The sequence below is a fragment of the Xiphophorus couchianus genome, chromosome 12, assembly GCF_001444195.1.
Source record: "Xiphophorus couchianus chromosome 12, X_couchianus-1.0, whole genome shotgun sequence".
Lineage (NCBI taxonomy): Eukaryota > Metazoa > Chordata > Actinopteri > Cyprinodontiformes > Poeciliidae > Xiphophorus > Xiphophorus couchianus.
This window is the reverse complement of record NC_040239.1, coordinates 18,137,424-18,160,890: the sequence shown is the minus strand read 5'-3', so window position 1 is coordinate 18,160,890 and position 23,467 is coordinate 18,137,424. Positions and strand designations below refer to the sequence as shown.

Below are 23,467 nucleotides of genomic sequence, written 5' to 3'. Positions count from 1 at the left end.
TTGTGTTGTTTCTTTATTTGTGGAACACATAGATAATAAAACCCAACTAGTTAAATGTTTTTGTGCTGAAATGTCCATAATGCCATAAAATCTGTCATAAAAATCTGAAGGCTTGAGTCTGGGAAGGAGTGGAAATTTTTACTGGAACATTTGTGGGAACCCCGAGAGCAATATTTAACTTTCAGATCAGATCTCAATTTATAAAAGCCCACTGAGAGGCTGAGAGTGATGCATTCAGGCGCACGCCCACATATCTGTCCGTAAATTTATGCTGACTCATTTGCAAAGTGCCTTTCAGTTGGGTGATTGCAGCACTTAGTCACATATTATCTATGACCTCCTGAGCTGCTGCGTGCTGACCTTATCTGATAGTTACATCACCACTGAAGGAGGAATGTGTGCGGCTCAGAAACGGCGGGCGCTCAGGTGTCATGGAGTCGATGTTGGAACAGTTGCGGCGTCTTACAGGTGTTCATAGATCTGGGACCAGAGCAGACTGTCAACAGGAAGGAAAATGCACAACAGGAACTGAGGACTGAATGTGCTTCAGCGATCTTTATCCTTATCTTCTTTCTGCTGGTTGAGACCTGTAGATGGCAGTGGGAAAGGTTGGGGACGGCAGATCTTGTGCTTGTTAAAAGGTCAGAGTCCACGCTTGTGCTGATATCCTAATTTCCTGACTGCTGCCCCCTCCTACGGGTTAACAGTAACACATAAAGAAATTGTGAATATTCTGGTTAGGAGCAACAGCTCCATGTTTAGCAGTTTTCAGCCCGCTGTCAGAGTTGTTAAAGGGCAACAGAGAGCATGGAGGGGTGATGTTTGGGCCCCGTAACAATAACACTTCCATTCCAAGGACGACGCCAAACTCACAGCTGTTAGAGAAAGTAGCAACAAAGATCAGAAGAAGAGAAGAAAACAATGTTTTATTTTTTTATCTCTAATTTTTGGATAATGGATCTACCAGGGACAAGGACCCAATGGATACATTCACACCATGATCAGTCCACTTCAGTCAAACTCTGGTTTGGGAGATGTGAACGCGCAATCAAACTCTGATCCGGACCAAAAACACCAAACTCTGGTCCGCCTAAAGACGTATTTCTCTGTTTGGTTAAAGTAAACTCAGACGCAATTCGCACGAACGCCAGGTTCTTCAAAGGGTTGGGTTAATCTTACACAGTGCAGAGTGAAAGCAAAGTGCATCAAAAGAAAATGTAGCAAATCTTTCACTCACACACTGATGGTGGTGAACTACATGGTAACCAAAGCTACCCTGGGACAGACTGGGACTTGCTTCTGCAAGGCTGCCCAAAAGCCAGTATCAGGAGAGACCAGTCCTGCAGACAGACAGAGGGAGCCTGATGTGGCTGAAGGAAGGACTTAAATGGCCTCGTCTGCTATAAGAAGCCACTGATGTTTCCCTGAAGTTCTGGTTGTCTATGAAGCTTTTGGAAATTAGTAGTAGAGGGTCTTGGATTGATATTAGACATAATAATCCTCTCTACAGTGATAACTGTTTGATGAAACTGAGGTATTTGATCCATCTCCTAGCAGCCCGTGCCTATTCTCAGCTGAACGCCCGTCAGGTTGAGGCTGACGTTGACCTTATCTGGAAACAAAGAGCACAGCACAACTCTGAGATCCACTTTGTTGACTAAAACACAGCCGTGAGTACCGGCAGCTCACTCTTTATGACCGCTATTTACATCTGACTGTGTGAATATCAGACAGTGTGTGCGTTTTCCCTGAAAATGCCTCACACAGAGAGACACAGAGACGGGGGTGAGGGAGAGGAGGAAACTAAGAACAAAAAGCTGAACTGGTGCCAATATAACCCAGGCTCAACCAGGAAAAAGGGGAGGTGTGTGTACTCGTGGTGGTGGAGCACCATTTGTATTTTTATCTTCTTATTTTTCCCCTCTTTTGCCTCCATGTTTCCTTGTTTTTATTATCTCTCTGTGGTTGCTTTGTGGTTGGTGGGGAGGATGTGTATGGTGCTTATATGTGTGAGACTGTCTGCCTTAAACCGACCTCCCCTCCTCCCCCCCTTTGTATCTGTCTCTGTCATGGCTGCCCTCCTTTAACCCGGAGCAGCAGGTTTTCTAGGACAGGTTAAATGAGAAAGCGAGTGTGTTTCAGGTGCCTGTCATCTTACTCCTCTCTGGACTCTCCAGCTCTCTTCTCTGGTGTCAGTGCATGCGCATGCACACAGTCTGTGAGCTTTGAGATAAATGGCAGCATGCGTGTGCGCTGAAGTGCATGCATTTGCTGGCTTTGTTAATGTGTGTTTGCTTGGGTGTGTTTTTTTTTTTTTTTTTCTTTCCATGTGCTGTGCAACTTGGCGGTTGTGTGTGTGTGTTTCTGTGCTTTGCCAGTGAACAGACTCTGGAAACAACTCCCACTATTTGACTTCCAATAGAAGACAAGATGGCATGAAAAGTGTTGTTGAGGGGATTGAGCAGATGAAAGCAGGAGCAAACGTTAACACAGTGAACAATGGAGGGTGTACAAATGCCCTGTGTGTGCATTACACATATTAACACAACGTATTTGCAGAGTACCTGCTCGCATATACGCATTTTGCGTTTCTGTATAGAGAACTCGTTTTGTTTTTCTTTTTTAAACCGTTCAAAACTTAAATTGACTGTATGAAAGTGTGAGGGTGTCTTTCTGTGTGCACTGGCGCGTCGACGTGTGTGTGTGTGCATGACCATGAGAGGCAAACCTGTGGTTAGGTTACATCTCCCTGCTGTGCAGCAGAACAGTGTCTTGTTGCGTCATACTGAGTCTGTTAATAACAGGCTAAACCACAAATGCCATCCGCTGCTCTATTTCTCATCTTCCAGCGGTGCACTGATTATGCAGCAGTGATACATTAGGCTCGGTTGTCTTGTCTGATGCAGCATATTGAGATCTTATACATGTCATTTATGTATTAAGTACAATGCCTTGATACTGTATTAAAACCAATTGCTTTTGCCACTTAACACCCACAAACTTCAATGTGCTTTATTGGAATGTTATGTGATTGACCAGCTCAAAGTAGTTTCAAATTAAAAGCATAGATAGGTTTTCAACATATTTTGCAACTGATAACTTGAAACGTGTGGCATGCATTTGTAATGAGTCTTTCTTGAGTAAATATTTTCTATGCACGTCTAGAGAATGAAACGCTTGACAATTTGTCAAACGTGGAATTTAGAGCTACCAGAGCAAGCATAAGCGAAAACAAATGCTACGCACATATTCTATATTTTTATTAGTAAACAATGTAAAAGAAGCTTTTTTTTCTTTCTCTCCATACAAAATCCCAATAACATGCATAGAAGCTTATCAATGACAAAATGTGGAAATGTTCAAAGGGATGAATGACTTTGAAAAGTACTTTCACACGGTTAAACATTCGATTTGTTTGACACATGACTGACAGTCAAGAAGATACAAATGAAGTCCAGATCTGAGTCAGAAAGGTGAGGCGATGAGGCTGGGTTTAGCTACTGTGATACTGCGTGAGCTCAGACATCTCCAACTCTACCCTCCATGCTCACAGCATGAAACATTCTTGCCACAGGAATTTAATTGCTCTGTAAACAAGGCCTTTGTTTTGTTGCGCATTGTTTGCTCTCGCACAAAAGACGTATTAAAATCCTGGGTTTTACTATGAATAGAGATGAATGTCATATCAGAACTCCGTGGTTCAGTCATTCAAAGTGTGCTTACAAAATGAAAAATGTACACTAAACTGGCTGAATGGTGATGGTAGTCATTTCTATTTACTCATGCAGCTATCAGTCTGTCCCTTGCAGCTGTTTGCTGTAAGTTGTTTTCTGGTTCTCTGAGTAAACAGTGAGATTCTTTTGTCTTCTCTTGTCTCCAGACTTACGAGCGCCAGTTCAGAATGCCTGACCAGAGAGAGGGGGGTCTTCTGCAGCTACTGGGTGATCCCTCTCCACCCAAACACCAGCCGCGCGGCGCTCTTCTCTCCAACGCCCAGCAAACGCAGCATGGCCTCACTCAGAAGTTCCAGCACAGTCACACGCAGCAGCACCACATCGTTCCGGATTGGATCACGTCTGGGGCAGCTTTTTCCTCGCCAGGCCAACCGGCTGGCATTGAGTCATCTGGAGACTTGGCGGGAGGGAGCAGAGGCTCATCGCTCGACGCGACGCAGCCTTACTCCCGGGCGGCGACTTCAAGCCCGTCTCCCCAGAGATCCATGACTCCGGACCTGCAGCTACCGGTGGTCACAGACGCCAGCATTCTCAACCTCACGTCACTGAGCAGGTAGGGTTTGATGGACATCTGTGGTGTCCAATATGCGGCCTGGGGGCCACTTGTAGTCACTTGATACAAATTTGGCCCCCCAACACAGATATTTGATGTAGATGAAAACTTTCTATCAATTAGGACAAAATGATCTCACAGTAAAATATTGTATATGTTTTTAAATAACAATGCTTTTTGCATTCTCTTGCTAGAACCTGTGACTTTTGCTCAAAAGCAAACTTTGCTGGACCCCAAAATGCTTTCAATTAACTTTGTAAATTTAATACAGCAAACCTTTTCAAAGAAAGAGTGACCTAAAGCCTAATGTTATTGATCATATTTGACTAAATTGCATTCTATTTTTTTCCCAAGTGATACCTAGAAAATGTGCAAAATTATTTTTATTAAGACAAATGTGCATAACCATTTTTTAAGTTTTGGATCTAGAATAATTTACACATTCCTTTTCAGCAACAAATCTACTTTATATGTTTAATTGACGTAAATGCATGCTCAGTTTATTACTGAGTAGGTAAAACAAAACATTTTTTTAGCCCTCGAGTTGTTTTCACCCAACGATTTTGGCCCATGTTACAAAACGTTTGGACAACCCTGCTGTAGATACACTGTTTGAGATGATTATTGAACCTTCTTTTTTTCTTCGTCTTAACTTAATCTTTCTATCATGCATCCCCCTCTCCGTAGGGGAAAGGGTTTGCAGGAGGTCAGTGAACAGCTCTTTGGAAACATCAAGAGGAAGTATGGAAGGAAAGACTCTCAGAGGATATTCGCGAACCCCCAGAGCGCTGATGCACCTTGGGGAAGGCAGTCGGAAAGGGAGTTGGAGAGCCCTGCTAACTCTGAAGAGAGGCAAAGATACAGGCAAGAGGGGACGGCTGAGCAGTTCCAGGAAGCAAGGGAGGAACGAAGGAAAGATGAACGAGAGCAAGCAAACATCGGGAGGAGAGGCGATGAAGAAGAGAGAGGAATGCCTGTGCAGGCAGAGGACGGGAAAGGAAGAAAAAGGCGGAGGAGGCCTTCAGTTGATGAGTCGTTTTCCATGGAGGAGCGGTCCCAGCAGCAGACTCTGGATACTCCAGAGAAGCCACCGGCTGGACCCCCAGAACCTAAAATAGCGCACAAGATAGAGGCCCACAAAAGCGATTCTCGACTTTCAAGTCAGAGGGACGGCAGTGCAGAGAGGGTAGAAAAGGCAGAAAAAGCTGATAGGAGGGATAAAGCAGAGAGGGCAGAAAGAGGAGAGGCAGCTACATGCGGACCTGACCAGGAAACCGATCTGAACTCCAACAGGGTGAAGAAAAACCCGGTGGGCCGACCCAAGAGCCTCACAGATTCCCTGAAACTCAGAGAGGCAACATACAATCAGATCAACAAACCCAGTCTTGGCATGAACCCCAGACTCCCTAGCCCCAGCTCTAGAGTTAGCTTGAGTCCGACGTCCAGTCCTAAATCCAGAATTAACATCAGTCCAAGTCCAAGTCCCAGACCCAGAATGGACCTGAGTCCCAGTCCCGGTACTGGGGGCAGCCCTGCAGCCACTTCCAGGCCGACCAAGGCCAACGAAAGGTGGTCCTACCTGAAAGCTAAGAGTCATACGAGTCTCACCTCTCCTCAGAGAGACAGCATGGGCAGCCCCTCTGCTCTGTCAGATCCACCCTCTGCCTTCCCAATCACCCCCTCCAGTCCACTCTACACCAACACCGACAGCCTGACCGTCCACGCCCCCATCAAGAGGAAGCGTGGACGTCCCAAGAAGCAGCCACTCCTGACCGTCGAGACGATTCACGAGGGCACGTCCACCTCACCTCCAAGCCCGCTGGCGAAGGAGTCAAACCCGGGGATAAGCCGCAGGAGAAAGATGCACACCCTGAACCCGCTGGTGCACGCAGCGTCCTCATCTCCCAGCGACTGTTTCAACAGTCTGAAGGTAAAGCGAGGCAGAGGTCATCCCAGGGCGGTGATCAAGACCAAGCTTGGGAAAATGCAGAGCATCCTGAACGAGATCCTCTCTGGATCCAGTCAGAACGGCTCCCTGGCTCTGAAGTCGGCGTCTGCTCCGGTTACCTCAGCTATGAGCGCCATGGCGACGACCATCGAAGCTCGATTGGGTAAGCAGATTAATGTCAGCAAGAGAGGAACCATCTACATCGGTAAGAAGCGAGGGCGTAAGCCCAGAGCGGAAACCCAAGGCTCTGTCGCCCTCAAAGCTAGCAGGGACAAGCCCCAGATGTCTCTGTCCATGTCCAGTTTTTACGACAGCCCTGCAGTGCCTTCCACCAACTCGTCTCCCAGCTCATGCGCTCTGTCGCTGAGAGCCAGCAACACAGACGCCACCATGCCAAGTTTGCAGCCTATCTCAGCCCTGCCCACCAAACCGTCAGGAAGAGGATTTCTCTCTGGCGGCTGGAAACTTTCTCCCCCTCGCCTCCTGGCTAACTCACCCTCCCACCTGTCAGAGGGGGCGTCAGTGAAGGAGGTGACTCTGTCCCCCATCAGCGAGTCCCACAGCGAGGAGACTATCCCCAGTGACAGCGGGATTGGGACAGACAACAACAGCACCTCTGATCAAACCGAAAAGGGTCCTGCCTCTCGCCGCAGGTACAGTAAACTGCTTATTGAAACCTTCATTGGTAAATTTATTCCCTTGCATTTCTCCTTTACTGTTTCCACATTAAGTCCAATTACGAATTTAAACCTCAGCCTTCTTTTCAAAGGATTGTGTAACATTTGCGACCTTAAACAAGTTTTATTTAGCCTTAATGAGGGCAAAATGATTCTTTCGATTTCGAAAGTTGCATACCACTAATTTAGGGGTATCATCCTAAAAAGAGATAATTTCCATATTTTTATTTGTTGAACATTTTAGAAACGATATTGAATTTGCTCTCCACATAAAATCCCATTAATATATATTAAAACTTGTGTTTGTAACCTGACAAAGTTTGGAAAAGTTGCTAACTACTGTTGTTCAAGTTACGGTCATTCTAATGTTTACAATTTCTTAACTTCATGCCTATTTGCAGGTACTCGTTTGATCTTTGCGGGTTCGAGTCCCCAGAGGCTGCCGCTCTGGACACGTCCACCAGGGGGAGCAGACCGCGCTGTGAGCGAAAGGTTACTGCCGTGGACAGCTATCTGTCACAGCAGGAAAAGAAGCAGAAACATCACCGGAGGAAGAGGAAATGCATGCAGACTCGGGACCATCTTCACTTTCTCTCTGAACTGGAAGAGGTTTGTAACGGCGTTATGAAACATTGTTTCATCTGTGATAAACTGCGAGCACTAAGCCGGTGTGGTGTTGTTGTGCCTTCCAGGTTGTGTTAAAGTTCCAGCAGCTGCGGGTTTCTCACAGGCTGTACACCTGCTACCCTCAGCATCCGTACCCGTCTATCTTCCGGCTGAATTTTCACCATTACTACCCTCTCAGCTATGACTCTTATGCCTGCGACTCCGGCTCGTACCTGCGCAGGAGTGCAGATCTGAAGGCCAAACGGAGGCGTGGTCGTCCGGCCAAAGCCGGCGAACCGATCACATCCAAGCTGCCGTTTGTCCCTGGATATGGCTATGCGCTAGGAGGGGGGAATTACTATGCAGCGCCGTATGCGATGCCTTATGCACCTCCTCTGAATCTAGGCTACTTCCCCCCGACGCCACCGTTTTACCTGCCCCATCACTCGCTTGGCCCTGCACCCCCATCTCCTTTCATGAGGCCCGCTGTCCCACCACCAAAGGCCTTCCTCTCGAGTGGGCACCCCAAACTGCAGGTGGGGGCGAAGATCCGCAGTGCCAATGGCCCACTGCAGGGCCCCACTGTGAGATCGGAGGCTCTGGGCTCCCTGAGCGCCGGCAGTGCAGGCGGTATGGCCGGGGTCCGCCTTCATAAGAGAAAGCACAAACACAAGCACAAGCACAAGGACGAGCCTCTCCTTTCCCCGCGGGACCGCCAGGAGTTGGGCGGACTTTTCAGCGGCGCCAAGACCAACGTGCGGCTCGGCATGCTGAGCGAGAGGAGGGACTTGGCTGGTCAGGGTTCCTCAAAGCATCTGGAGAAGCAGAGGGGTAACGCGAGGGGCCCCAACCTGGGATCCGGCCTGGGGATTTTCGAGTCGGACCAGCTGTCCGGCCACGCGCTCGCCGACGGCCAGTTCCACTCCCGTCAGACTGCACAGCCTGCGAAGGGCTTCATGAGCAGCTACGGCAGCCAATCGCAGCGGTCGGAGGAGGCCTCTGACCTATTCTCGGGGTTACGGGAGGATGATTGTGCTGGGAGGAGCAGAAGGACTAGGCTCGCTGTCTTCGGAGATCAGGGCTTAATGTCATTCCAAACGGCCAGGCAGGAGCCGGAGCAGATGAACGAGCGCTCTAGTCCAGCTCTCACTGGTAAGCGTCACATTATGACCTTCCTGTTTGTTTCTGAAGAGAAAGCACTCACTCTCTTTGATTTTAAACAGTGCAGCATGCTACAGGTGCATTTGAATATGTCAGGACATTAAAAGGTTAACTTATTTTAGTACTTTGGTCTAAAAAGTGAAACTGTAGTGGCTCATAAAATTAGAATATTTATAGATTCTTACTAATGTAAAATGTTATTATACACAGTCATAAGGCTTGATTACCTGTCATTGACACACAAGAAGGATGAGTCACAGAAAGTAATTATAAGATAAGCTGACTGTTTAGATTGCTGTTTCCAGGCATGTTAGTGGAAAGTTGAGTGGAAGGAAAATGGTAGAGAGCAAAGGTGTGGTAGATGACAGAACAGCTGAGGAAAAGAAAGATAATACATAGGACATCAATACAGCATCAAACACCACAAATAGACCAAGATTACCAATCTACACTGAAAGTCCAAAGGAAAGTGAAGGGGAAAATAAGGGTGGGCGATATAGATATATTACTTTTTGTGCTGTTGTGACGATGATAGAGAAAAAAACTATTTATTTCTGTTTTTGGTATGACTGTGACTGCATGGCACAGCAGTAATAGCACCCCAAACACAAATACAGTTCCTGAAACCATTCCCATTTGAAACAGGCATCTTCAGGACACCACTTACTTAAAAAGTGTGATTTATAGCACTAACTTTTACACAGTAACCGCTTTTAATCGTGTTTTCAGATTTACTGATATTTATTGATGCTCTTGTGGAATAGTGGAGAAAAAAGCGAAAATAACATTTCCGACCACACTGTCAGTTTTGTTTTTTTATTTACTATCAAGAAGTGAAATTTGTCATAATAATAGATCTACATTCTTAGCATGATAAGAAATGTTAAAAAACACAATAAATGCCCTCCCATGGGGGAAGACTCACAAGGTGCAGCTGGAGTCACAGTCCGTGTCTTAAAGTACTGCTGAACCAGAGACAGTCATCAGAACCCAAAAGTCTCGTCTTCAGATGAAAGAAAATTTTACATTTAACTTGAGTATCAACAGCAATGGATTGGCAATCTGCTCCTTTTCCCCACTGACGATTGATTGATTCATTTGGAAATCAAGTTCTCAGAGTCTGAAGGAAGGCTGGAGAGTTGCCTGATGTTCAGGGTTAACAGAGAATCTGTGGCGCATCATCAAGAGGAAGACGAGAGACACCAGATCCAGGAATGCAGACCAGCTGAAGGCTGCTATCAAAGCAACTTCTTGCTGCAGTGATGCAGTTATTCATGCAAAGGGAGCCCTGACCAAGTACTGAAGGCTCAGTTCATATACTTACTTTTCAGTAGACAGATATTTCAGCATTAAAATATTCCTGTTATTAATGATCTCATAAGACCTTCTAATAGCCTGGGAAAATAAATTCTTGCTTTTCATTAGCTGTAAGCCATATTCATCAACAGAAATATGGAAATATGTGCATCAGTTCAACATTTTGAACCAAATTCCTAAAAATAAATGAACTAATGCACTGAGTTGCACCTGTGCAGCGATCGTGCCGGTGCCGCCCAGTAGACCGTCGCACTGAGATCCTGACTGAACCCACATGAGGCCAGGAAGTTTTCAAAGTGAAATGAAGTTTCCCTCTCGCATGTGCTCATTGATGAATACTGCATGTAAACAACAAAGCCCAATCTGCTGCATAGCCACTAATTGCTCCGACGCCAGCGACGGGAGAACGGATGCACATGTGTTGTTACAAAGCAGCTGTGTGGGATCTTTACCTGCCAAGGTTACTGGACTGTTAACATGGGCAGATTGAGATCACTCTCTAGCTCAGTGATAATGGACATCTGCTATGCTGTGTGTCTCCATAGAGGCAGAGCTAATAGGGCTTTCTTGACTAAAGATGCGGTACCTGTAAATGCTGCTGTTTATAAATAAACTCGGGTGCAGGTTAGGTCCACGTTCTCACAGAGCAATGTGTAATTTGTTACATTCTGTATTTGGCTGTCTTTGAGCACATCTGGCTGGGGATAAAGAGAACGTAATGCATGGGAGACGACTATAATTCACCGATCTCTCCGTCCCCCTCCCTCCCTCTCTTCCTTCTCTCCTGCCAATGCGTTCGCCAGAGATATATTATTCACACAGTGTGATTTATTTTCTACAGACACGCCGTAAAAGGCTCTTGCCTGTGTTAAAAGAGCTGGCTGGGAGCCAGGGATTTAATGACTGGGGCCCAGTCCAGTGGTGGGGAGGAGAAGCCAGGGGCTCGGGTAGAACGCACCCCCCTCACCCCAGGGGATCCAGGACGGATGACTCATATGCGCGGCCCCTCAGCCCACCCCCACCTCTTCCATATTGTCGTTATAGTACCTCATCTACTCCTGCACATCCTTACCCTTTTTTTTCCAGTTTTGCCTTTTCTGCGGCTCTTGCCCTTGCTCTCCTCCTCTACCTTGCTCCCACAGCTCTCACATCCACTTCTCCCCCCTGCTTCTTTCCTTCCTACTTACTTCCTTTCTGCTCCTCACCCCCGTCTCTCCCTCCTCCCAGATTACCTTCCCTATTCCCCATTCCCGTTGCCCCTTCTCTAGCATGACTTACTGCTTCACTTCACCGCCTTAGTCCAATTAAAATACAGGCGCGTGTGCATATGAGTTCTGCTGCGCGCGCTTGCACATGCAGGCACGTAAACGGATGGGGGGGGAAAAAAACATCCACAACCTGCAAAATTCACAGCAGATTTCAAATCCAGGAGTTAGAAAATCTATTTTTACGTTCAGTAAAAATAGCAGAGCTGCTCTGTAAAATGTTTCAGAATGGTTTCTAAAAATATTATAGTTACTTAAATATTTTTATTACCTTTAATAATTATTTTTGCTTTGTTACACTAATTTAAAACAACATTCTTACAGTGAGATTAATGAGTATTTTCTGCACTTTCTGTTTTTCTACTTCCAGAAATATTTCCAAAAGTCCAAATCATATGCAAAAAAAAAAAAAGGCGTAGTAGTCTATTCAGTCATCTGATCAGCAGTGTGCAGCAACAGCGGGCTGGAGCATTGCTGGATCCCTTTAAGCCTCTTGAAGATGGAGTCACAGTCCGTGTCTTAAAGTACTGCTGAACCAGATGGAGTCATTTTGGTTTATTTAGGCGTTTACTCTGGAATCTCATGAAATCGGTTCCAAACCAGAGGAAAGGCAGTCAGAAAGTTTCTGCCGGTGTGAAACCGAAACTTTTTAAAACTTTGACTCTAGCGGCAGATGTACGTTTGGGAACAGCTATTCTAATCACTTGATTTATTATTGTTTTTATTGCAGTAGCAAATGTGTCAAAAGTTGCTTTCCACATTGGCATCGATGAGGTTGTTTTGTTAATATTACTAATTAGTGCCCAGCATGGTTGGAGTTTCTCTAGTAACAGACAGTTGTATAGTAAGTGCAGAAAAAAATCACTTCTCTGTCTTTTTTTTTTGGTATGTCATTAAAATCACTTTAAACCGCAGGAATGATGCGGTGGAAAATATAATTGGCTTTGTTTACTACTCTGGACTCGGTCAATCTATTGCATGAATAACTGCATAAATGCACAATTTCATTTACTAAATGACAGAATGCTCCTGTAATAAGTAAGAAGAGCCAAGGTGCAGTATAAAAAATGAAGCTTTATATCTGTAAAGCATAGAACACTGTCTGCTTACCTCATCCTTAAATGAGATTAGTTCACATTTCCCATGAAAACCTGATGGAGGGGAAAAAGTGCAACCGCAGCGGAGGTAGCTTTTAAAAACATAAACAGACATAAATATTGAGGGGAAGAAGACGATAAGGAAAACAGGCGCATATAAGACAGAGCGAGAGCAGAACGCCGGAGGACGAAGATCGATATCTAAAACATCTGGAAAGAAGCAAGAACAGCCAGGAAGGACGATTCACATGACGCTACAACATCTGCACGCAGACAGAATCTGAAATAACTTTCATCATAGTCCATGCTTGGAGGATGACTTTATTCTGCTAGTCAGATACCAAGCGGGCTGTGGGGATGCCTCTCTGCTCTTCAGAGGAACAGGTCCTCGGCGCTGTAGAGTCCCTCGCGCCGGTGAAGGTCATCGGTTTTATGTTCCGTGTATGGAGCTCATAAATTTCTGCTACTTTGTGGTGTGCATGTGTGCGTGTGTGCTCACTTCTGTGCAGCTCATAAACCGCTGCTACTGAGTGCTTTCTGCAGTCACTAATTTCACTGCCCCTTCTAACTTTTTTGGCAACCGTAAAGTGAAAATTTACAGCATAGGGCTGATATAAGCAGCTTGAATGTTATTAGTCAAAACTCCGCACCTCCTTGTATTATTTGTGAAGTCACAACGGGAGCACTTCCACTCATAATTACGAACTGGTGCTGGTCTGATATGAGATGCGTGTTTCAGCCACGCAGTAATTTTTTTAAATTTGCTTTGACAGTGATTTAATGTTATTTTCTAAACTCTGCTTAAAGTAAGTATAGTTATATTACTCAAATAAGTCGTAAAAATAAAGTGTTTGTACAAAATCACGTAAGATGACTTTGGCCTCATCAGCAATTATAATGATTCATGTCATTTAAATAGAATCAATTAGACCAAAATAGATTGAAATAAAGTGTAATACAAAGATTTGAGAAAATTAACAATGAAATTAAATAATGAAGACAATTAAACATTTTTCTACTATTTAACACACCATCATTCGTGGGAATACTCGGCAACAAACCTCATGTGAAACGGTTTGGGTTTAAGTACAGAGCTACTAATTGGATTGTTTACGGCTCTGAAACGGAACCAAGAGGATATTAAATGGGGATATTATTGGACAAAGAGGTAAACAAACAATTTAGAAAAAAAATAAGTGAAAAATTTAAACTACCATTATTGAAGAGTATCTTTATCTCCATTGAAAACTGTAGGAGGAAAACCTATGTAAGTGGGAGTAATCTAAAATAAACGCATACGCAGCGAACCGTTCTCTGACGAGCCTCGTAGCCTCACACAGATCTGAACGTAGATTTATGCAAAATGTTTCACCCAGTTACAGTAAACTGTGATGACATAAGAAGACATGAGCAGAAAAGGAGCAGAGTTTTCACAAATTATTTAATACACTTTTTATAACCTAAGTAAAGACCAGGCTTGGGCTGGTCTCAAAAGCTCTTAACATATTTCTGTCATACCGCTGCTGCCATTTAAAGTCCTTTAGGTAAGACATTAACAAATGTTCTGGAGTCACCTGAGTTTTCTTCAGCTCTGCGGAGCATAGAATCAAACAGAGCTGCACCTCCCCCACCTGTTGCTGCACACTGTCAGGGAGCTGGCTGAAAGAAGGCTACTATACCTTTTCTCTGCTTAAAGGAAATATCAAACTGAGCATTTGGGGATATTTGTGGTTGTGAACAGCGTGGACAGACATGGTGTGGGTACTAGCTGAGCACGCTGCATCGCTCTTATTAAAGTAATGTTACAAGTTGATAAGATTTTGGCTAATTGACCAACTGCTTTAAATAAAAACAATTAGATTATGTTGTACGTTGTTCCTAATGTTATCTTTGATACATTAATTTTTTATATTTTTACTCAGTTTTATGATATCATGCCTATTCTCATTTAACTTGTGCATAAACTTTATTATTTTATAATCCTACCACACTTTTATTGAAGTGCTGGATCACAACAAAAACCATCTAAGCTGTAACAGCAGGACTGTGGACCAAAACAAGAAATGACCATTTGGGGACCAGCGGCCAATTGTGCTTCTCCCTCCATTTTGGCTTTTGCTAGATCTGAGCACCGGGAATGGTGCCCAGACAGGGAGGAAAGGGTACGAGGAATTTTTTTTGAGGTGTGTGTGTGTGGGTGGGCGGGGGTGTGTGTGTGTGGAGGAGGGGTTACAGTGTAGGGGACAAAGATCGAAAACAAAAAGAGAGACTGAAACAGACCCAAGATCAGGAAGCTGTTTGTGAAATGAAGACGGAAATGAAACGGTGCAGTGTTTCCAGTTTAATTGAAAATGAGAGAGCAGCATATTGCCTCCCATGAAGAGCGGAGAGGAGAGGAGAAAGAGAGTGATGGGAAAGAGGGAAGGGAAAAGAATGGAACAGCGTGTAAAGGGCACACTGCCCAGTTCATCAGTGTGAAGGAAACAATATGGCTCGAGTTTCTTCTGCTCAGCCATTCTGAACTGCTGAATTCATTATTCCTGCATGTTGGGGCCTTCTGCATGCGTGCACATGTGTTTTTCTCTTTGTGTCTATGTGATGCTGGGGGATATTTGGATGTGTGGGGTGTGCGTGTGTGTGTTTGTGTGTGAGTGACTTTTTGGCTGCCTGTTCTCCAGATGCACCAGTTTGTTTCTGTGTGGCGACATATTAAATGGTTGAAGGAGACATTTCTTTGGGTTTCCTGCAAGCAGAATAGGATCTCCTCCTCTCTGCTCTCTAGCAGACAATTACAGGATAGGATCTGCTCTCCTGGCTCAGCTGGGCTTTGAAAAGCTTACATGAATATCTCAAAATTAGCAGGAAGCTCTTGAGGCAAAAAAAATTAGACCTTCTTCCATGAGCTAAATTACACGATGCTTGCACGAAAACTCCTGCTTGCTTTGCAACCTATTTACTCACCTAAATCGCTCCCTTTTACTCCCCAGGTGTCCCCGCTAAGAGGAGGTATAAACGCAGTGAGGTGGAACAGATCCAGAAGGACGTCAGGAGGATGCATTCTTTGAACTTTGATCATGTGCAGAAGATCCTGCGTGCCAAGCGTCTGCAGCGACAAGCCAAAACAGGAAATAATGTCATCAAGCGGCGGCCCGGGCGGCCTCGAAAGCAGCCCCTGGAGGAGTCGCAGTCGGCCAGCATGAGGGAGGAAGTCTGGGCCGACGCTCGAGGTCTGGATGTTCTGGCCAGCAGGAAAGGCGACGGCAGGACTTTGGGGATGCCCGTCCTGGAGAGGTGCGACAACCTGCCGGGTCGGCACAGCCTCAGGCCGAGCCTGGCCCTGGAGTCTCAGGAGCTCCCCGCTCATGACTCCATCGCAGCGACTATCGAGACGGTGGTGCACCAGGCACGATGCGTCCCTCCTCCCGGGAATAAAGAGGGCAAACGCAGAGGCAGGGGCCACAGCAGGGACCAACTGTGGGCCCCTGGCGGTCAGTAGATGCCCTGAACTGAAGGTAGAGCAGCTAACAGAATCAGAACTGCTTCAGGCCTAACAGATGCAGTGCCCTTAAAGCGGGAACTCTTTGATGCACTTTGACTTGTATCTCCTCCTCCGGCCGGTGGAGAGGAGCCCAGGCGGCGGAGCGGTAACGGAGGAACGACACCCTCCTTCTGACTACAGAAACCCCGACCAGACACGGGCTTTTCAAACGTCCTCCGGACCTGCTCTCACATCGGTACTCTACGGTACTCTACGATACTGAATCTGACGCTATAAAAGTGTGTGGTACTTATGATAGAGTAGGATTTCATGTGATTCTTTATGTATCTGATACAGTGACGTGTATGGTACTTTACGATACAGTATCTGAATGTGGCTTTAGCCATATATTTACCAGCAAAGGGGAAGTGGGTGGGGGTGGTTCATATAAAACTGTGCAGCTCTGCTTATTTTATGCCTTTTTGTGGAAGCTTGTGAGACATGCAGGATAATACATCAGTAATTTACCCTCCCTAACCTGTCTGGGATATTTTTTTCCCCTTATCATTTTCTAAGGTTTCTCGCCCACTTTTCGAAGAAATTCACACTTCCTGGCAGCTCATCATCTTCCCCGTTTAACCCCCAATTCTCCTCAGATTTGCTCCTATTGATGTTTTCAATCTGCAGTCCTTGAGCTTCCTTGTTTCAGTCTGTCTGTCATGCATTTCTCCCGTCTCGCTTAGGCCTCTCCTGGGCAGGGAATCAAAGGCAATACGGTGGATAAAACTTGTCCCCCGACTGTACATAGAACTAAAAGTCCACTGTTGCCTGCCTTGTACAATGGGAAAAAAACCAGCTCATAGATGTGTACTGGCTTCCAGTATAATAAATAGAATTGTAGATAATGAAAGTGTGTATTGTTTTATAACCAAAAACAGACATGGGTGTGACTCAAGACAAGTATGTTTTCAGACAGAAGAATACCACATATATTCATTCATATGCTCATTATTGTGTTTGTATCCAGGGGTTGGGGCGGGGAGGGAGTGCTGGGTAAAAGAGGAATGTCGGATGTGTTTTTTGCTGAACCTTTAGAGTTTGTTAAATGCACTATGAAGAACCGTTCACTTGCATCAATCAAAATGCAGCACTTACATGCTTGTTCTAGCCTTATGTGTTCTTTGCATCCGCTGGGTTGGGCGTCCGGTCCAGAGAGCATGCGTTATTTTTTTAATCAATTTATATATGCAGGCCGCGCAGCCAAAAAGCATTTTAAAATAAAAACGACAAAAAACAAAACAAGTGAAGCCTGAGTGTAAGTCACAATTGGACAGTTCAATTAACAGCCCAATCCTTGCTTTTTATGTTTCTACTTAAGCTGATTTCAGTGAAGCAAATCCAGTGTTTTGACTTTGAAACCAAAGTCTCAGAACTCCGTAAGGATGTAGTATTTGAAAGTATTAAAGTTTGGCAAACTCTCCACCACATTGGCAGCAATGTAAAGCATTCCTATGTGCACTGTAGAATGTAGCCATGTTGGATCTCGGTGTTAATGAGCCTTTTGTTTCACTCCTTTTTCTTCTTTTTTTAATCAGTATATGGGACTTTGGATCGCGGTTGGAATTTTCCCAGACATAAACAAAAGTTCAGTGTTTCTTTGGGAACGTTTTCAGATCGATGGATTTGTTTTTTTGTTGGATTTTTTTTTTTGGGTCAGGTGATATTCTCAGTTGCAGCAGCTCAACTTGTGCCTTATGTTTCCTTTCTATCACGGATTGCATTTGACTGAAGGAACAGAAAGTGGCAAGGAGTGCCCTCCCGAGAGTGACCCAAGCATGTTCACGATTGTGCATATCGACCCTCGTGTCTTACGTTATCAGAACCCTGACGCTGCCTGTGTCCCCTCACATCTCTCTGTCTCTGGACATTCTTCTCGTTTTCTGATCGTTTCATCCTGACAGAGCTGGAAGGGTGGGACTCGCTGTATTTAATGCGCATCATGTTCTGACCTAGAAACCGCCGCGCAGCGGTGGCAGAAGAAGAAAAAACCCTCCGAGTCAGATCTGCTTCTGACCGGAGATATCGATTCTTCTCGCTGTCTTTGATGTGAAATTGAACATCACTTGCTCCCAACAAGTAAAATATCTGACAAATAGAGGAACAGAAGCAGCTGTCAGGAGAAAATAAAAAACACGTTTGCGTATATTGTTTGCTATGCATCTGGCCATTTACACTGGCAATGACCTTAAATGAAATTCATGCTCCGGGTCCACTTTGCGACAAAGAGAAACAAGTGGTCTTATTTGCTCAATAAAGTGAGTTCATGTAAGGAGAATTGTGAATAATACCAGTAATAATTTGTAATAATGACAAAGTTGTGCAGAAAGTGACTATCATTTCAAGAAAATTATACTTACTGCCTCTCTATGCAGTACAGCCTTAAAACTACAGTATTGACGTGTTTGTTGTAAATAGTGTTTTTGTGTCCATCGCGCATGGATACCAACCACAGACCGCCCCCATTAGCCTGCCAGAGCGCCATCTGTCTCCACCAACACACAAATAAAGTACCTTTGTATCAGGCATGGGTCGGTTTCCGAGCTTCTAAGAAATTACAGGTTCAAAAAGCAGCTGAAGGTTTTCCCTCGTCTACATTGTTAAATTCACAGAAGACGGTTTCATCACTTTTGCTCACAAGAAAAGTTAAATCAGCAAACAGCCATGTAGTGGAAAGGAGCACGACCCAGCACTCTTGTTAATATGATAATGATTTTAAATCACAGTGAGCAAGCTACAATAAGCCCATCATACCACTTGTTTTTGTCTAAGCTATGTATCAAATTGAAAATAGTAAGTATTTGCTATAAAATCCAATATTAATGTTATTTTAAATGTAATAATATATTATTTTAACTGCTTCTTTGGTCTGATTTAAAGCAATTAGGCTATGGTGTTATAATTTAAATATTTTGTTATTAGCCTGATATTTTTACTGACGTATCATCAGAATCTCGTACCGACCCATGCCTATTTGGTACAGTCATTATTCCAGCTCATTAATTTACAAAGAATGCTAAAATAATCTTCCTTGCTTCCTTGCGAAAGCTCTTACAGGCCCGACTGCAGTACACTGGACCAAAAATAGGGATCTCGGCTAACTTTTGGCTCCTTCTGCCTGCAGCTTGAAGGTGCGTTGCTGTAGCGTGAAGAAGGGTTGTGTGTTGGGGGAGTTCTCAAAGGAAAACACCAAAAATACTCTCAACCTAATGTCATCATGCTTAACCTTGCTTTGGTAGAGGACTTTCTGTGGGTCTGTGGTGGAGGTTAGCTGTGTACCGACGCCTCCGTGCTGCGGTGGGGTGGTGGTCTCTGATGGTGGCGTTAAAGGCCCCGGGTAATGTCTGTGCTGTCCTGTCTGTTTCGTCTCTTCCTCTACCAGCCGATGCTCCGGTGCCTTTTAACACTGACAAGTATTGTCCTAACCCAGAGCTTTCAGTCGACACGGAGACTTCAGAGGGGATGAAGTTGTGAGTGGGATTCATGCTCTCCTGTTCGCAGCCCGTCTGGCTCAATTGGTCAAACTCTTCACGTTTTGCTGCTTTATAACCGTAAACTTCAGTGGATGTTGTTGTAGACTAATGTTGGTGAGATAAAAGGAAAACGATACATGGTTTTCTTTTCTTTTTTTTTTTTTTACAAAAACAAAAATCTGGACATTGTGGTTTTCATTTGCATTCAGCCCCTGTTAGTCAATATTTTGAAGAGCCACCTTGTGCTGCAGGTCTATATAGCTCAGCTCGTTTATAGGTCTGGACTTTGACTAGGCCATTCTACTACAAGAATATGCTTGGATCTACCTTTCACTCTGTGTTTAGTCTTTGTCCTGCTGGAATTGAACCTTTACCAAGTTTCCTGTCTCTGCTAAAGTAAAACGTCCCCACATCATGATGCTACCACCACCGTATCTCACCATTATGAAGATACCCGTTGATAAACGCTTCTTTGTTAACTGTATTCCTGCAGCTCCTCAAGTGTTACCAAAGGACTCTCAGCTGCTCCCCTGTTAATGCTCTCCTTGGCCAGCCTGTCTGTTTAGATAGACGGTCATGTCTTGGTAGGTTTTAGTCTTTCCATTTCCATATGATGAATTAAATGGAATTGGTCTTCATGATGTTTGTTCACCAGTGTTTTCTAACAAACATCTGAGGCCTTTACAGAAAGTTTGGCTTCACACTGATGATAAGTGAAATCCTTTTGCTCAGCAATTTGCTTCTAAAGGTTGTTGGGGTCATCTGAATTTATTTAAGAGTATCAAATTTGAGGCGTGCTGCACTTTCAGGGTTTTTATTTGGAAACTATTTCGAAAACCATGTATCATTTTCCTTCTGCTTCACGAATAAGAGCTGCTTTATGTAGCTCTGTCGCATGAAATCTCCATAAAATCGCAGTTTTAACAGGATAAAATGTGAAAGGATATGTATAGTTTTGTAAGGCACTGAAATCAAGCTTGTAAGCAACGTTTGAGCTTATAGTAATATTGCATTAAATGTACAATTAGTCCACAGGGAGATCATGTAGGACGAGACAAACTGGCAACTACGTTCTGGTCTTGTTCCCCTGATCGCATGCAGTGATGGTTGTCTTACACCTGGAGAGAGGGAGGGCAGGGAGGGGGGGTCATATCATGGAGTCATAAAAGTTGTCATCCTTCCAGCATCTGTTTCCCATTCGAAGCTATAACGTTGTTCCGAACTGAGAGTGCAGACGAGGCACTGAGAAAACCAATAAACGTACTTCTGTAGAGCACAAAGTGAGCTCTTCTAACAGCGTGGGCATATTTTAATTTGTATACATTGTGTATTTGAACCTTTTTCTAGAGTGGCTCTCCTTTATTTGCATGCTCAATTTTGATTGTATGCATAAATATTTTAGACAAGTTGAATTTCAATTGAATTTGAACCAAGACTTGTACATTGTTTGATATGTTTCTTTTTGTAATGGATTTTTTAATTCATGAGGCATTTTTGTACATTGTATGAATATTAAAAACTGCAAATATTTGACATATAGAGTAAATACTAGATGCACATGCATATGCATATATTCCTCACAGTATGTATGTGTAAGCATACACATATATTTTGTATTTGCATTTGCCAGCATACAGATATATGTCTTAAGCACATATATACCTGTATTATATATGTATATCCATGTCTGCTGGCATGCTTTTGGTCATGTTTCTCTTTCATGATCTTGTAGGTTCTTTTTTTATTTTATTTCCTCTTTCCTTAAAAAGAAATGCTCATTCTTTGCTACCCTTCTGTTGGCTGGCAGCCTTGAGCACTTATTAAGAAGAACTACAGTTGAAGTTGTTCATGTTATCCATTGTGTGAAATAATAAATGACTTTATTGACAGCTCGCAGTGGTTCGTGCTTTCTTCCTCCTGTCAGAGATTGTATTGTTATTCTGTTCCCCTAAAAACTGCTTGGTCACATGCTGAGATTTGCCTCTGTTCCTGCATGTGTGCGTGTGTGTGAGGAGGTGTGATGGAGCGAGATGACAGGCAGCAGGGGTTACTGCACTGCTGAATTTAAGATTCTCTCTCTGAGAATGAGTCCTACTCTACAGTGTTGCAGGTAAATGAGAGGGAATCCTCTCATCAGATTATACTGCAGAATCTCTCACACACACACACACATCCTCTCTTCGTTCTCGTTAGCCAATCTCGAAATCGTTTTTGCACAACCCGTTTGGTTTCAGCTCGAGGTGGGCCGGGCTGGAGGCTGTCCTGTCATTGGACGGAGGTGAGCGAAAAGTGCCCCGCTATTGGCTGCCGCCAACTAGTAAAAATCTCCTGTTACCATGGTTGCAGAGTGAGCTGCCCAAATGTGTCTCAGTGCATCTGGTGGTGCTGATGGAGCTGTTGGCACCACTGGTGTTGTGCTGCAAAAAAAAAAAACACTCCGATGGAAAGAAGTCAGAGGAGAGGCGATCCTGCACTCAAATCACTCTGTTCTGATGGCTGCAAACGAGCCCACATGGCTCGTCTCCACCCTCCTCTGCACGTGAGAGAGGATGAGATGGATGAAGGTGAAACAGCCGTGCTAAATGTATCCTGCATGATGGATGCGCTCCTTAACCAGGGGGAAAAACAGGCTCATCAATCTCAGCTTCAATGCATGGATTTTTGTTTTTTTTCCACCAACTTTGCTATTAAAGTTCGTTTCATGACCCTCCATCCTCTATGGACACAAACATGCATCCACAGAATACTGTGGATACTGTCAACATCCACAGCATGAAACTTGATTAGTAAAGTCTTTTTTTAAAAAGAGGGAAATACCTACAGAATACCCCTTGCAGACTTAAGTTTAAAGATTTTTTACTTTATTTTGGCAACATGTTTCTTCGGACTAGAAGTAATATAATGGTTTTGGAGTGACCGAGCCAGGGTCTTGAATTAAATCTGATAGAAAACCTCCTTTGACATTATTTTATAATGTGTGAGATGAACTTTTTATTTCCTATCAGAAACAAACTCCTTTGATGAATGAAAATTATTTTTCAACTAAATTTGTTAGATGTATGAATAATTTTGGACTGGGCTCCCTAAAATTTTGGATCCTACACTTTTCCAGAATCAAATTTCAAGCTCTTGTGAGAATGTTTTTTAACCTTTTGGAGATTTTTGGAGACCAAGTTATGATTTATTATTTTGACAAATCATTAACTAATTAATGCAGAACTACAGTTCTGCAGTGAGGTAAAGGGCTTTTTTAAACTCATAAACTAGTTTGAAAATTGATCAGTGTCTCAGATCCATGTTCTTCATGAAGGGATCAATAACACTCAGAAATAAATTGCAATCATCCAAAACCATAAGCATGAGTTTATTAAAGTAATAAAGTTTATTAAAGGCTGGAGTATATGTGAAGATAACATTAAATTGCTACATCAACCTGCAAAATTACATCCATATTCAATAAATTATTATATACATTCAGAGGCTTGTTAGTCAGATTAAAAGTACCTTTTGAAAATAACCTTTAAGCAGGTATTAAACATACAGTACTTTCCATTAAGCTGACGTTTTTCTTTTTTATAAAGAGTTTCTTATTAGTCTGATATTATAATTTTAAATGTCATGTTTTCATTACATGTAGGTGAAAAATCATTATAATCAACAATCAACAGAAATAAAAGTATTGAAACATCCAAATGTGTGTAATTATAATGTGTTTCTACTAGTGACAAAGTTCCTAACATAAATAGGCTTTTCAATAATATTCCAATTTATTTACTGGGTCTGTAATTCTAACTTATTGTTTCACTATTGTAAGCAACATTTTCCCCTTTAGCTCGATAACGTTTTGAAGTTTGGAAACCTGCATCTCCCACAACATCTGTGCATTGCACGAAAGTGAATATTTGCAGAATTAGTTCAGAGCTGTTGTGTTTGAATGCAGCTCTCAGATAGTGTGGGAGGAGGACAGGTGTTATAAATTGTCTCATATATCTGACTCCTTAAGGTCCAATGTTCCCGTCTCGCCATAAAGGAAAGGGTCAAAATTTAGGAGCATCATCCTCCCAACTCTCTGTGGATCCTCCCCTCCAAGGAATGTTGGAT

At 43.7% G+C, this 23,467-nt stretch overlaps 1 protein-coding gene across 1 annotated transcript in view; it reads left to right on the top strand.

Annotated features, from left to right (window-relative positions):
- Positions 1 to 21,258, top strand: part of setbp1 (SET binding protein 1) — a 56,338-nt gene extending 35,080 nt beyond the window's left edge. Inside the window, exons 3-7 of the mRNA XM_028032877.1 lie at positions 3,881 to 4,287; positions 4,975 to 6,888; positions 7,314 to 7,521; positions 7,605 to 8,670; positions 15,346 to 21,258. Coding sequence (XP_027888678.1) covers positions 3,881 to 4,287; positions 4,975 to 6,888; positions 7,314 to 7,521; positions 7,605 to 8,670; positions 15,346 to 15,854 — 4,104 coding nt within the window. The 3' untranslated portion in view covers positions 15,855 to 21,258. The remainder of the gene's footprint in view (positions 1 to 3,880; positions 4,288 to 4,974; positions 6,889 to 7,313; positions 7,522 to 7,604; positions 8,671 to 15,345) is intronic.
- Positions 21,259 to 23,467: the final 2,209 nt, after the last annotated feature.